At 40.1% G+C, this 14,442-nt stretch overlaps 3 protein-coding genes across 4 annotated transcripts; all 3 read left to right on the top strand.

Annotated features, from left to right (window-relative positions):
* The first annotated feature begins 973 nt into the window (after window positions 1-973).
* On the top strand, window positions 974-5,249 carry LOC122867587 (CD63 antigen-like). Its single transcript, XM_044178563.1, has 7 exons — window positions 974-1,125; window positions 2,291-2,479; window positions 2,770-2,844; window positions 2,937-3,041; window positions 4,121-4,258; window positions 4,357-4,440; window positions 5,011-5,249. Exons 1-7 carry the CDS (start codon window positions 1,069-1,071, stop codon window positions 5,080-5,082), a joined length of 720 nt encoding a protein of 239 aa, XP_044034498.1. The 5' UTR covers window positions 974-1,068; the 3' UTR covers window positions 5,083-5,249.
* Window positions 5,250-7,193: 1,944 nt separating this feature from the next.
* Window positions 7,194-9,332, top strand: pus3 (pseudouridylate synthase 3). The gene is made up of 6 exons (XM_044179478.1): window positions 7,194-7,589; window positions 7,749-8,026; window positions 8,112-8,286; window positions 8,470-8,579; window positions 8,678-8,850; window positions 9,322-9,332. The coding sequence occupies exons 1-6, from the start codon at window positions 7,194-7,196 to the stop codon at window positions 9,330-9,332; spliced, it is 1,143 nt and encodes a 380-aa protein (XP_044035413.1).
* A 70-nt stretch (window positions 9,333-9,402) lies between these two features.
* On the top strand, window positions 9,403-14,023 carry dcakd (dephospho-CoA kinase domain containing). Of its 2 annotated transcripts, none has more exons than XM_044178910.1 (5): window positions 9,403-9,642; window positions 10,872-10,983; window positions 11,599-11,802; window positions 12,381-12,468; window positions 12,740-14,023. In XM_044178910.1, the coding sequence occupies exons 1-5, from the start codon at window positions 9,547-9,549 to the stop codon at window positions 13,023-13,025; spliced, it is 786 nt and encodes a 261-aa protein (XP_044034845.1). In that variant the 5' UTR covers window positions 9,403-9,546; the 3' UTR covers window positions 13,026-14,023. The 2 variants fall into 2 exon arrangements, with proteins under 2 accessions (XP_044034845.1, XP_044034846.1); XM_044178911.1 differs by lacking the exon at window positions 9,403-9,642 and adding an exon at window positions 9,669-10,289.
* Window positions 14,024-14,442: the final 419 nt, after the last annotated feature.

Raw genomic sequence — 14,442 nt, 5'->3', positions numbered from 1 at the left:
TGGCTTGAGCTCTAAGAAAGCAGAAAAAGGGAGAAGCAAAAACACTGAGGAGATGGAGGCAGAAAAAGACATGAATGGATAGAAAGAGATGTGAAGAACAGAGGACACTCTGGCAGTGTGTCACAAGCATCCCGGCCGCTCACTCTACTGTGATGAAGATTATTGTGCTGCAGCCAGAGGCCTCGGCCCGTTTCCAGGCCGTGGAGTCGGGTCAGGTTTCCTGCAGCTGTGCCATATGTTGGTGGAGAAGCTCTGGGGAAGAGCTTGGTCCTCAAAAGGATGGAAGGAGTCCCAAAGCAAGTTCCAGTAGTCAGACGGCTCCAAGTAAAGCTGTGACAGAAAGAAACTACATTTCTATATTTCTTAACAATAAAGATCTCTTGTCATTTTTCTGGATTTTTATCCAATATTTCAAGATGTTGAGTGATTTACTGGCTGTAGCTAATAATCTGTTTGAATAGTTTAATTGTACAGTAACATTTAGAAGTAACAAAAACTGGCTGGCTTGATTAAATTACAATTTAGAAAAAAAACACATAAATAAGCAAAGTTTATTTAGTAAAGCAGCTTTCACAGAGCAAGGTCACAAAGTGCTTCACAAGAGTAGACTCCCATGATGCCAAGCTTTGTCTTTTGTTTTCAACGGACCCTTTAGGAATCTTGCAAACCCATTGTTGTTTAATATAAAATAAAAGTCAGAAAGATAATAGTAATTTTAAAAGCAACAAATTCATCCATTGGGCCAATATTCACATTATATTCCTACAGAATAGTATATACATATATACAACCCAATCATATTTTATGGTACTTTTTGCACTTCATGATGCTACTATTCAAATAGTCTAACAGGGACTTTATGTTTTCATGTGATATATCAATTTAAATTTTATCAGGCTACCTGCTCATTTCCATAATGTCACATGACACACTCACTACTGAATTACGTTTAGGTACTCAGCCTGTATCTCTTCACACTTACTGTAGACGGTCTGCTGCTTTCTCTCTGTCTCTCATTTATCTTTTAATACAGTATCAACTTGGCCTACCTGTATCAAAGTCCTCACAATGTGCAAGTTTTGCAGCATCAAATGCTGGTTCATTTTCTTCAACGCGCTCTTCTTGGTGAGTAATTCAGTCAATGAATGAATATGTTGGGATTAGCGATGATTGATAACAATGATGATTCAAATAGTAAACAGGCTAAATAAAGTGGGATTTTAAAAAAGGTCATATTTAATATTAGGAGTAGGAGAAGCAGTAGAATTAAAGATTAAAAAAACCAAACATACAAACTATTACTTCCTGTTCATGATTTTCACATTTTCTATTAAACTGCTTCTACAGTATATATTTTTTGATTGATATGAGTGAATTGTGCATCGAATTAATCACACTATGGCAAAAATCTTTCAGCAAATTAGTAGACAAAATCTATATCACTCTTATGACAATGCATGGTTGTAAGGGTGTCTAATAACTGCGGTGAAGAAGTACAGGAAGTTATCTGTGAAGAGAAATCCTTCCTTTGTCTGATATTGTTAACGTGTGCAAGAAAATACAAAGGAATACGCAGGAGAGTGGAAGTAATTTGTAGCATCACTGGAAAGAGAATTAGAGAATTCATTTGTTCTTCCAACCGTATCAAACACATTCATATTAGATGAGTCTCAGGGGTCTCAGTGGATGGGCTGAGCAGAGGGAACAGTCACAAGTATGGAAGATAATCAGTCTGACTCACGGCTGGATGTACCAGCAGGGGGTCCTGGGTGAGCACACAGGAGCCTAGCATGCTAGTGGGCTCTTCTATGTGCAAAAAGAAAATTAATGATTGGGAAAGTCCTCATTACTAAGAGGTGTAGTTAAAAAAAAGGTAACCCTCCAGCACAGAATATATAACCCAGGCTTTTTAAATTGTTATTTTAGGTAAAACGTCATGAAAATTATTTTAGAACTTATTCCATATTCTTTTTATGCAAAATGACTGGTTTATTTAGCAATAATAAGAAGATTTATAGTCAACATGTTATGCCAGGTACGCCAAAGAAAAAACTGTTATGATAGACACAACGTTTAAAACTCAGTGTTTATTCTCATTTTGCACCATTTCAGAGATCAAACAAGTCCACTTTCTTTGCTTTTGGCTTCCTCCTTACAAGGATTTAGTTCCACACTGCAGCAGGTTGGCAGTAGGCTGGCATGAAATCACCAGCAGAACTGGGTTCATTGGGTTTGATGTTGCCACATAAAGCACTGCATTCATTTTCCAGTTGTTAAATTTGTTTTTCAGGCATCTGGGGTTGCCCTCATCACTATCGGAGCACTGCAATACTCGACTTACTCACAGATGGGCACTTTTGCAGGGAGCAGCCTGTCTAAAATCACTATAGTCCTCATTGCTGTGGGTGTCACCATAGCCTTCATCTCCCTCTTGGGCCATGTTGGAGCGTTCATTAATAATTCTTCTATGGTGGCTTGTGTAAGTAACATAATGCTCCATAATGAGTTTGAGATTTTATTAAGAACAGGCTTGTGGGACAGTCTTCGGAGGATGTTGGATGTTGGATTTTTGTGGTTGACTCTGTCCAAAATGTTTTGTAACAATCACCAGAGATGTTTCAAAAGATGTTTTCCTCAGTATCATTCTCGTGCAAGAGATGTTCAAGTCTGACTATATGACACGTCGGAAGATTGTTGTAAGGTTTTTTTTAAGGGATATGGGACATGACTGACCTCTAACACTGCTCACTCTGTTTCTTTATGAACTAGTTCATCTGTATCCTGATAGTTATCATCGTTCTGGAGATACTCACAGGGGCTGCGTTTTACATACTCCGCAGCAGGGTGAGATGTTTAAATCCTGCTAGTATCTGAGATCAAGGTCAAAACATGAACAATGCAATCATAAAAATATTTTTATCTTATCATCTTTGTAGACTGCCCTCCTACAGATGAACAGTGCTATCAACACCAAAGCACGAGGGGTGATCTATGACTACAGCCCAGAGAACAGACACGCCATCAACAGAATTCAGGAAAAGGTGACATGCAGAGATTTATGTTTCGTATTTGCAAGAGGCGCTTCATTCTGGAGAGAGTGTGTAGTATGTGATAGTGTACAGGCCCAAATTAACCCACTAGAGGGCCCAGGGGCAAAAATACTGCAAACTGTAAGCCCCTATTGAGCCCCCATTTACCCCACTCTCTGTGCATTGTACTGTATATGTATTAGTTAGTAATTAGAAATTAGTTTGTGTTAATTTGACTAAACAATATTCATGAATTTACACCATGTAAGCACAATACAAACTGAAATGATATAGTCCTTAAAACTAGATTTTAACCACTCTACAAGACAGGATAAGGTAATAATGCAGGTGTCACCTTAAGGCCCCCTAAAGGTCTGGGGCCTTGTGGCAGTTGTACACTTTTTCCTGATTGGTAATCATAATATTACATACACTTAAAAAGAAAATTTTATCCAAGCAATTAATTAATTTGAGATTACATTACGAGGGGAAAAAAATTCTTATAATAATGAAATGGTCAGAGTCGATCATGACTGGAGAGTCAGTTATATACATCTTCTAAAGGTATTTATAAATATAATTCATAGCAACCAAAATAGGCATTTATTGTACACAGAAGATTGTTTCTATTTGACACATAATTTCACTTACATTTCCACAAAAGAAACTTTAAAGGAGGTCAGTCTTAAAACAACATTCACATGTACATTATATGTACATTGAAACAGTTTTTGGTCTCTGTAGTTGTTCCTCCTGTCCATGCTGCAATATAAAAGATGGGGGGGCGGGGAATCTACGGTCATATTTTTGTGTAAAGATGCATTATAAAGTTAAGCCAAAGCTAACTGAGGCTTCAGCAGTCTGTGTTAGACAAAGTGGGTATCTTCCACAGGGAACGTCTTCACCGCCAGTATGAAGAGCAGGAATGATGACACACACAAAAAACAGTTTCGATGTACACATGGGCATGTGTCGACCTGTCTTTTGGTTTCATGGGTTTTGCAGTGCACCATGAACAGACAGATCCACAGACACTAGAGGCAGCAACAGTGCTTTAGTGTAATTTTCATGTGTTATAAACCATGTTACAGTTTGGCTGCTGTGGTGCAGACAGCCACACTGACTGGTCCAGGAGTGTGGGCTGGGAAAACCACAACGCCGTGCCAGATTCCTGCTGTGTGGTGAAGAGCGAGGGTTGTGGACAGGAAAAGGCGAAACTACACACAAAGGTCTGCTGGGAAATCTCATCTCAAAGTTCACAACCATTTCACATCTCATTTCTGTGAACAAACAAGACAGTATTTTATGACTGTGTGCTCCTCCTCAGGGTTGTATCTGGGCTATCAAGCTCTTTCTGTTGAAAAACCTGGTGTGGGTCGGTGCTGTCTGCATTGCTCTTGGAATCACAGAGGTAAACTGTTGATAGTTTAGATTTTCAACGCCATTCAGTATGATGTGAAATATTAGACTTGCAGATGAGTGTTTAATTTGATAAATTATACAGTCATGAAGGGTCTGTTAAAATCCAAGACATTTGTTGAATGCCATCCCCCTCTTTCCACTATTAATTAGTTTAGTTGCTTATTGATCAATAAAAAAAGAACTGTTAATGAGCCAAAAGGCTAATTTCATCTGTTGTCCCTGACAACAAGGCACAATTTTACCTCTGAAAGGTCTGATAAGACAGGAATGCCATAAATGTATAAATATATCTTTAGAAAAACCAAAAATCACATGTATTTCCCTGCGTGATTTAGTCTATTCCAACGATTTGCATGAGAAAATGTTAATGTAAGCAATGGTAATGCAGACATTTGAAAAGTAAGTAGAGGATGGCATGAATGATAATAAAGCCTATATCATACTGTTTGCCCCGGGCAATAAAATCCAGAATTAATCAGAGTTTACAGTAAGAGAAAAGAAACTTTTTGACCTGTCTTTGAGTTCATTTGCTGCCAGTAATGTATAACCTTTGTTACAGGTCTTTGGAGTATTAGTCGGAGTGTGCTTGTGTCTGGACATGAAACGAAAAAGCTATGAAAACCTCAGCTGATGTGCCCAAGCACAGCCGACTTCACACATCACTGACCATTTTTATTAATTTTGTGCTCAAATTTGATCTATTTTATTTGCTTTTCCAGTTTATTCTTGATAGACTGCGCTTTATTATTTTCAAACTGTGTCTGATTTCTTAAAAAAAACACCCCATATATATAAAAACACGTAGTCATTGATACAGACTGTCCTCACCAGAAAATCATCTATATAGGTTGTTTGTGCAAACAACTTATCACGACCCATGTTTACGTTTAATGTAGGATGCGACCTCTAGTGGTCGTGGTAATTACGACTGGAGCAAACCAGGAAGTCAGGAGACGTATAAAGAGCTAAAAGTCCGCTTATGGCATAAACAAGTAAAGGACCGGAGTTAGTGTCCCGTGTGAAACCAAAAGTCAACGTTACATAACGTTACGTAACGTACTTAACTTACGTTAGTTGCGTAACCTACTTATTGTAACCAAACCAAACATGTCACGTGATTTACGTAACGTATGCTTGCAGCCCGTCCTCCACTGCCACCGGTAGGGGCGCTAATTTAGGAAACGCTCCTGTGTGTCGTAATAGAGGGTAAGAACCAACGACCTATGTGGTCGTATGGGCTGGAGGACTTGATATGTTATTATTGCTACTTTCAATCATGCAAAATGTGCCTGTTTCAACAAGTTATCTGACAAATTGATTTTTTTGTCTGTTATGGTCTATGACATTGAAAACACCTGTTATGTAATGCAAAGTATGAATATTTAATATTATTCATAGTATGCATTTATTTCAATAAATGTGTGATATATTCTAAGTGGCTGCGTGGTTTAATGTGCACGTTTAACTGATTTTGCATGTGATCAAAGAACTTTTGAAAAGGTTTTCTTTTGAGCTAATTTTGAACAGGTTTGTGAGTTACAGGTGAACAGTTCATAATGGACCTGAGAAGATACTGCGCTGTGGCTTCAGCAGAGTAAAGGTTTCTGTTCAGCCAGGAAAGTTGACCACTGAGACTGGAGGGCTTAGTCGGGTCTGTGGACCCTTGAGCTGAGATGGAGTTTGGTTCAGACTGAGCATCTCTAGTCTAGTCTCTAGTCTTCAGTCGAGGCTGAGAGCTGCAGGTCACCAGGTTGTTGCCATCTTTGAATCTGGTCTCAGAGTCTAACTCGCAGTAACTTAATATAATAAATGGCAGCAACATCATGTAAAATGCACACATTGCTTTCATGTCCACCAACCTACAATTCTTTATAAAAGCACATCAAGGAACAAAGGGCCAGAATATGAAACACTGGGCAGTTTACTGAGGATAGTGCTCTTGCATGCTGCTGGTTGGTTCCTAGTTTCTTTGGCTTGTGTCCAACCTATCATCACATGCTACGTATTACTAGCAGTTTAGCCAAACATATTTTTTTCCTTGTCAGATCTCAGGACTGAAGAAGTAAAATTATCCAATATTTTACAGTAAAGTAGGCCTATTAGAAGCAAAGCTCTCTTCTTAAGGAATTTAGTAACACCCTTCTTCTTTTACACACTGTACGCTGTATAAAACTTACTAATCACTTTACGCAAGGGAAATTAAGCAGTAAACTACATTTCCCAGAACCCCCCCCCCCCAAAGGAAACGCGTCCGCTCTCAAAAGTGGTCCGCCTCTAGCAAACCCAGAGAGTAACGTGTGCGCCAGTAGCAACCAAGAAAGCTGACTGAAAAACACAAGTTTAACAGCAACATTGAGACTAAAAACAAAGGTAAACTCACAGTTTTATTGCGATGTTATTTATGGCCACCAACAGACTTAACATCACTCTACATTGTAACATATCCCACGAGCTAACAGACTGTGTGTGTAGCGTTTAACTAGTAAACATACAGTCGGGACTCCAGCTAGCTGTCTGGCTGAATATTGTGCTAGCATCATAACTTCCCACTTTGAATTAAGCAAAAGTACAAATTATACTGCTGAACTTGGTTTGGCTTTGTAAAGTAAAAAAGAAAAGTAACGCATGTAGCTAAGTTAGTTTGTGTTTTATGTATTAGCTGAAAGAGGTGCTAATTATTTGTAGTAATATTCAAGTTATCCTCTATCGATGGTCTCTCTTCTTGCCTATTTGTTAAGCAGCATGTCAGAGGCTTTGATTCAGCGAATAAAGGAGCTGGAGGCAGAGCTGGAGAAGCTCAAGTCCCAGCTGAAGGAGAGGAGTGAAGCTGGCAGTCCATCTCCTAATGAGAGCACAGTCTGCAGACCTGATGGTAACACCAGCAGCAGTAAAAAGGGCAAGAAAGCAGGCAAAGACCGTCCTTTTGACTTCTCTGCCCACCCCCGGCGCCATGTGGCCCTGCGGCTGGCTTACCTGGGATGGGCCTACCAGGGCTTTGCAGTTCAGGAGAACACAGACAACACTGTGGAGGCCAGACTCTTTGAAGCTTTGCTAAAGACACGGCTGATTCAGAACCGACAGAGCTCCAACTACCACCGGTGTGGCCGCACTGATAAAGGAGTCAGTGCCTTTTCCCAAGTGAGTTCACTGAGACCCAAAGTCTAAGTAATTTATTGTCTATGTATGTAGGGAGCTTCTAACTATGTAAATCAGTATTGAGGAAATATACTATTATGCAGGATGGTACTCCAAAACGAGTCCATACAGTAGTTGAGTAAACTTGTCTCTTCTCCGCAGGTCATAACCATTGATTTGCGCTCCACGCAGTGTTGTGTAGGACTGGGCGTCACACTCCCTGAACATGTTGATGTTAGTACCAAGAATAAAGCTACCGGCTCTGAGCTTCCATATGTGAAGATGCTGAACAGAGTCCTGCCCCAGGACATTAGGATCTTGGACTGGGCACCAGTAGCAGAGGGCTTCAGTGCACGCTTTGACTGTCAGTCCCGCACGTACCGATACTACTTCCCCCGAGGATCCTTGGATGTGGCGTTGATGGCGGATGCTGCACAAAGGTGGGTGAAGACGCAAAGTGATAAACACTGACGTCACCCCTTGAAGTCACAGTTCTGTTTTGAGGATCTCTTTGACACCCAACAGATATGAGGGCACTCATGACTTTCGCAACCTGTGCAAAATGGATGTGGGTAACGGAGTCCTGCAGTTTGAGAGGACCATCTTGTCAGCATCAGTCAAGCCTGTGCAGCCTCAGCACACAGACCAATATGACCTCTTCATATTTGAGATCAAAGGACTGGCCTTCCTTTATCACCAGGTATCAAGAGACACTAACTCAGTACTTTTTATTCACATTTTTTACAGCTCTGCTCAGTAATAAATTATGTTCATTTCAAGCCATTATTTAGATACAATCTCTTGTGGAGCCAATCTCTTTCAAAATTTGCTTACTTTGATTAATGACATTTGCGGTTGAATTTCCCGTTGTGTTATGCTGCAGGTACGATGCATGATGGCACTGCTTCTCCTGATAGGACAGAAACTGGAAGCCCCAGAGATAATTAATCAGCTCCTGGATGTTCAGAATAACCCCAGGAAGCCCCAGTACAGGTGAATCAACTGCTGTTGAAGAGGTTGTGTATTGGGGGGTGGGGGTTAAACTACAGTTTGAATCTTTTCTTGAACATTTTCCTTCTTGTCTCTTCTAGCATGGCAGTAGACTACCCGCTGGTGCTGTACGACTGCCACTTTGAAGGTTTGAGCTGGAAACAGGAGAATGAAGAGGTGAACCACGTCCTGTCTGCACTACAACAACACTGGACCCAGAGTGCAGTCAAGACCCACGTCCTCCACGGGATGATCCAGGGATTGGAGGCCACAGGTGAGATGTTCAAAGACCCTGACAAACCTCAACATTTTCAACTTATTCTGCTAAGTTTCATCATAAACCTGATTATAATAACAGGGATTTTTAAATGGACCTCTGTAGGGCCAGACTGGGATAATTAATAATTCAGGCCGGGAATCTAACGTCAGTTCAGGCCAATATCCACACATTCACATCAGACCACGTATACCGTTTTGTTGAAATATTTGTTCTGTTTACTGTTAATGCCAATATCTTTATCTACTACACACAAAAACTGCTTCAAAAAAATCAAAAATATTTAAAAACAGTATAAAATTTTTGTGCACTCAGCTCTCTAAACCTATTCTGTTTTTAGCATATAATACATAAAATAATTTGGTTATAAATGTCTTTTAACACTGATAGCACCATAGTACTTAAGAATTTTGAGGAGACTCCTGCTAACCGGTACTTATAGGCTTACATCCTTATGTATCCTTTCAGTATTTTTCTGAGACCTAATATATTATACACATCAAAAGGTTGGATGTATAAATTGTTTCATTTCTCCATCCACAGGTGGAGTGTCCTCTAACCATTGCTGGCTAGTAGAAGGCAGCAGGCAGAGAAACTACCGGCCCCTGCTGGAGCGTCCATGCTGCGAGAGCCTGGAGTCCAGGATAAACCATTTTGTCAAAAGAGGCAGGCTGGAGCGGGAGGAAGGGGAGAATGGAGGTGAAATGGTCCACAGAGGGAAAAGGTCCAAACACTCCCACAATTCCCCCAGTCTGCCTGTTTCTTCAGAGATGCCGCCATCAAAAAAAAGTACAGATCAAAGAGCAGAAGATTAATTTTTTCTCACAGGAGAATGGACTTGCCGAAGTTTATTTTGTAATTTTTGTTCAAGCGAAAACATTGTACTTACAGTTTTACTTCAGGAAACAAAACAATGGATTTACCTTTTTATTTCATAAAAACAGTGTTTTTACATTTTCATTCATGCAAATATTTGTTTTGCTTTGAAATAAACACCTTTTGGAGAAGGTTACTGTCGCGGAGTTTGGTTTACAAACAGCTGTAGCACCTCAGGTTGAATGGGAACTTTAAATTAGCTAGGCGGAACTAACGTCAAGTAGTGAGAAATGTCGGAATATTTTTAAGGTGTCGCTTGTAATGCTACGAAGCTAGGTCGTTAGCAGACAGTTGAGTACATGTCAGTTACAGACAGCAGTGTCCAGCAAGACGACTGACTCCAAGCGCTTCGTCTGGCTCCGTATTTGACAGGGCGGAGTGGAAATGGCTGCGGCGTCGTGTGCTGTCATGTTTGCGGTCGCTCTGACCTGATCAAGACTTGTGCTAACGTTAGCTTGTTAGCAATCCTGGTTGTTTACTGCACCAGCCCCACCACTGTGGCGCTGCACGGATTCCTACTGTACATCCAGTCGATTTAAGGAGTATCACACGTTTACGAGGTAAAAAGCGATGTCTTTGTGGATAACAGTAACAAAAGTTTGGAAACAACCAGCCGTTATCTCCAGTGTTGAGTTTATACCAACGTTAAGGAGCTGTTTAAGCCTCTTGGCTTTTAACGTTAGTCAAAAATAACTTAAAAGCTGACACTGCGATCACTCAAACAAGTCTGACTCCCAAGTAGTACATAAAGTGAGTGTAGCTCGGCACCTCCACAGCAGAGGGCGTGTTGTTAAACACCATGACAGCCTCGGGAAGACTTAAATAATTACAATACTCCATTTCAACCAGCATGAAACGACAGGGAGGGTCTTTCCAGTAACGTTATACTGGAATACATTTCTGGAAATATCTAGCACTTTTATGTGTCCACAGCTTTGGTATTTGTTAGTTTAAGATTGCAATAATTTCCTCTAACGTGTATTGCCACTATTGTGTTTGGATATATACTGTATATAATGTATGTTTTGTCTGTTTGTCCGATTTTATTTACTTTTTTTGTGTGTCTTCACTTTCAGTGAGAAGTGCCTAGACATTAAGTTTCATATTGTCTTGGATACATCTTTCTGTGTCATTGCTTTAAGATGTTCCTGGTGGGGCTGACGGGAGGTATTTCCTCAGGGAAAAGCACAGTGTCTTCAATGCTGCGGGAGCTTGGGTGCCCCATTATTGATGCCGATGTTGTGGCCAGGAAAGGTAGGTGAATATCGATCGCATGCAATCTATTCAGATGTACAAAGTGAATACAAATTCAGTCATAACTCTCATCCAGCTGAACTCTTCTCCAGGAGACAGTCTCTCAAATAAGCTCAGATGTGGGAATTCACCTCTATGTCCTACATCACTGACCAAACTATACTTGGTATAATAATGTTTATTATTATATTGGAATGGACACAAAGAGGTTGGGCCTGTAGGAGGTTCATTAAGACAAACGCTTGGAGAGAGTGCATGAATCATGACGGCTGACTGCAGGGATATTTTAGTTATGTGGTGAAGATGAAAAGGTCACAGAACTAGGTGAACAGAAAAAATAAGGCATTAGGCTAACGATTTAATTATGCTTAGGTGGTTGATGAGTGTCACAAAATTGATTTTAAATACTTTCTCACCCCCCCATGTATCTTTTGCCATTTTTTAACGTCTTATACTATCTACTATTGTCTGTCATTCTATGTGCTACAATATTGAGTAACTGACCACAAATCAACAATTTAAAAATACTATTTTTTTATTTGACCCATTGTTTTGTTAATTAAAGCAATGATATAATGGAAAATACCAACTACTACTGCCTTTTCTTGAGAACAGTTGTGGAGCCGCACACTCCTGCCTATTCCCGCATCGTCTACCACTTTGGGCCAGAGATCCTACTCGAGAACGGGGAGATCGACCGGCAGAAGCTGGGTCAGCTCATCTTCGCCAACGAGGAAAAGAGGAAGCTGCTGAACTCCATCACCCACCCAGAGATCCACAAAGCAATGCTCAAAGAGATCCTGTTCTACTTTCTCAGAGGTGAAGGGAGGAATTGAGTTTGGCTGAGTAAACAGGGAAAAGGAGGATGATTTACTGAAAGTGAGCCACGGCTGTTTTACAGTGCAGCGATGGGCATTAGGGTTTTAGGCTGTTTCTCACAAAGCTCTCTGCATGCCAAATATTGAGATATTTTATTCCCAACATTTTAACAGGTAGAAGGTGAAGGCATCTGAGATAAAAGTAGTATATAGTTGCTTTTGCTGTAAACATTTCAAACCATAACTTAAAAAAAATACAGCAACAGCCATGACTCACTACATTAATTCTTTAGCAACTCAAGATATCTCACATGCCTTAAAATAAACTTATCATACATCACATGTATGTTGTTAAAAAGCAATTAAATTTATTGTGCTCCCTGTATTTTCACAATGTTGGAGTGTGAATACATTGACACCAATTAATTCAGTTTGTATGTTGTTAAAAAGCAATTGTATGTTGTTAAAAAGCAATTAAATTTATTGTGCTCCCTGTATTTTCACAATGTTGGAGTGTGAATACATTGACACCAATTAATTCAGTTTGACGATACTTACCCTCCTCTTCTGCCTCCCTAGGATACCGCTATGTGGTGCTGGATGTGCCCCTTCTCTTTGAAACAAGACGTCTCACTCAGTTTCTAAACCACACTGTAGTAGTTTACTGGTAAGACCACTGCTGAGTTTTCTCCATTTTTACCCATCACTATAGAGTTTTACTTTTAAACAGTTTATTTATAAGTTTCATATTTTAAATCATTAAATATTTGGAGGTTTGTTTGTGACAGTAACTGGCCATTAAGCCCAGTTTTGTGAGTTAGTGGTTACCTCTCTCCAGCTGTCTCTGTGCCTTATTAGCATGACTCACCGCCTCTGGATTTTTTAACAAGGCACCCTGGCTGCACCATAAATAACCTCCATTGTCTGTCCCTTTTCAGTGACCCTGCCACTCAGCTATCGCGCCTGATGCAGAGGGACGGCTTGACCCAGGAGCAGGCCGAGCTGCGCGTGGCTGCACAGATGCCCCTCAATGAAAAGCGCGGCTTGGCCAATCATGTTATTGAGAACTCGGGCAGCCGAGAGGACACCCACCGGCAGGTCCTGCGGTTGCACACAAAGCTGGAGGACTCCATGGACTTCCTCTTAGTGAGGGTCATTGCAATTGCAGCCACTACTGGTCTGGGTGGGATACTGCTGTATGCAGCCAAGATACTTTTGTCCTAACAGCACAGAGGGGAAGGGGAAGAACATGTTTGGTTTAGGATGTGGTCAAAGATGAGGGTGTGAATAGAAGCAGACGAAGGCACGTGGGGGGTACCGATGCAATTTACTGTGATATTAGTTTCACAGCACCTACCGCTACAGCTCAGAGGTGTGACATGCTCTGTTGGCAGTTAACAGGGACTTACATTATTGACACAACATGCACTGACAAATGTGGTTTGGTGTGAAGGGTTTCTATGTGCAATTTCAGTTGGTTTTACTCAGAAATACTAAAAACATGAAGGCGATACCTTAGAGGCTCAGTTGCTGTACAAGCTCCCCGATGCTCTTAACAGTGATCACAGTTTGGAGCCTAAAAACTGGTCAAACCTTGATGCAGCAGTCAACCCATAACTAACATCAGTGAAAAAGGCACAACTGATAATTGTGCAAACAAAGAGATTTTATTTTGTTACACCTTTTTTACACCTTATGAAGTTATCCAAATTAGACATTTTGGGTGATTTGTATACACCAGGCAGTAGAGAGAGAGCAAATAAACAAGTAAAAGCTGCACATTCTTAATAACCATAGATGTGCAGAAGTCACTGTGGTTCCTGTACTTGTTACTTATTTGGCACAAACTGACACCTCAATATGTTTTAATTGGAGGTAACTCTCATTATAGGAAAGAAACATTTAAGTGCTGTATCTGAATGATCTGATGCTAACAGAATGTTATTATTGTATGTTAATGACCTGTATAATGAAGATATAAGACAGAATGTATTTGACAATCCATTTTTAATGGGAACAGTGTGAATTTACATGAATTAACACTTTATATTTATCACTGTATTTTCTTACACTTGAAGCTGTCCTCTGTAAATAAGAAGTCTGTGATTTTTAGTTTTCTGTGCACACTCACTTGTAACCAAAACAAAACATCTGTAACATTAGCTGCTTAACTGAAATATAAATCATCCGACATTACTATTTTAAAGTAACGACAACTGTCAGATGGTGTCAGTTTGTAATTTTGTGTTATTTTAGTTTTAGTGCAGATGCCCTTTATCCTGAACATTTAAAGTATCCCTCCACTCAAAGTAGGTGTCTAGTGGTTAAACCTTTTTTTAAAGTAAATGGAATCTTTCTTGAAGTAATCACTTTTTTTGTCAAAAAACCATATCGGACTATTTTCAAAGCAGAGTATTTTATGTGTTTTAAAACTTGTCTGGAGGGGATCATTAAACAACTTTGGTCTACTTTACTTACTTTAGTCATGAAGAAATTGAAGAGGGGTTAAAGGGGACTCCAGCGATTTAGCATTGGACCTTCATTAAGATCCCGAGATATCCTGAGACTTAGTTAGACCTCCCCTGCCTGGTAAATGCCTGCATCTTTCAAACCCCACACCTCCAATTTGTAATGTAGGCTT

The sequence above is a fragment of the Siniperca chuatsi genome, linkage group LG20, assembly GCF_020085105.1.
Source record: "Siniperca chuatsi isolate FFG_IHB_CAS linkage group LG20, ASM2008510v1, whole genome shotgun sequence".
NCBI lineage: Eukaryota > Metazoa > Chordata > Actinopteri > Centrarchiformes > Sinipercidae > Siniperca > Siniperca chuatsi.
Note: the sequence above shows the minus strand (reverse complement) of the source record. Positions and strands in the feature narration are given on the sequence as shown.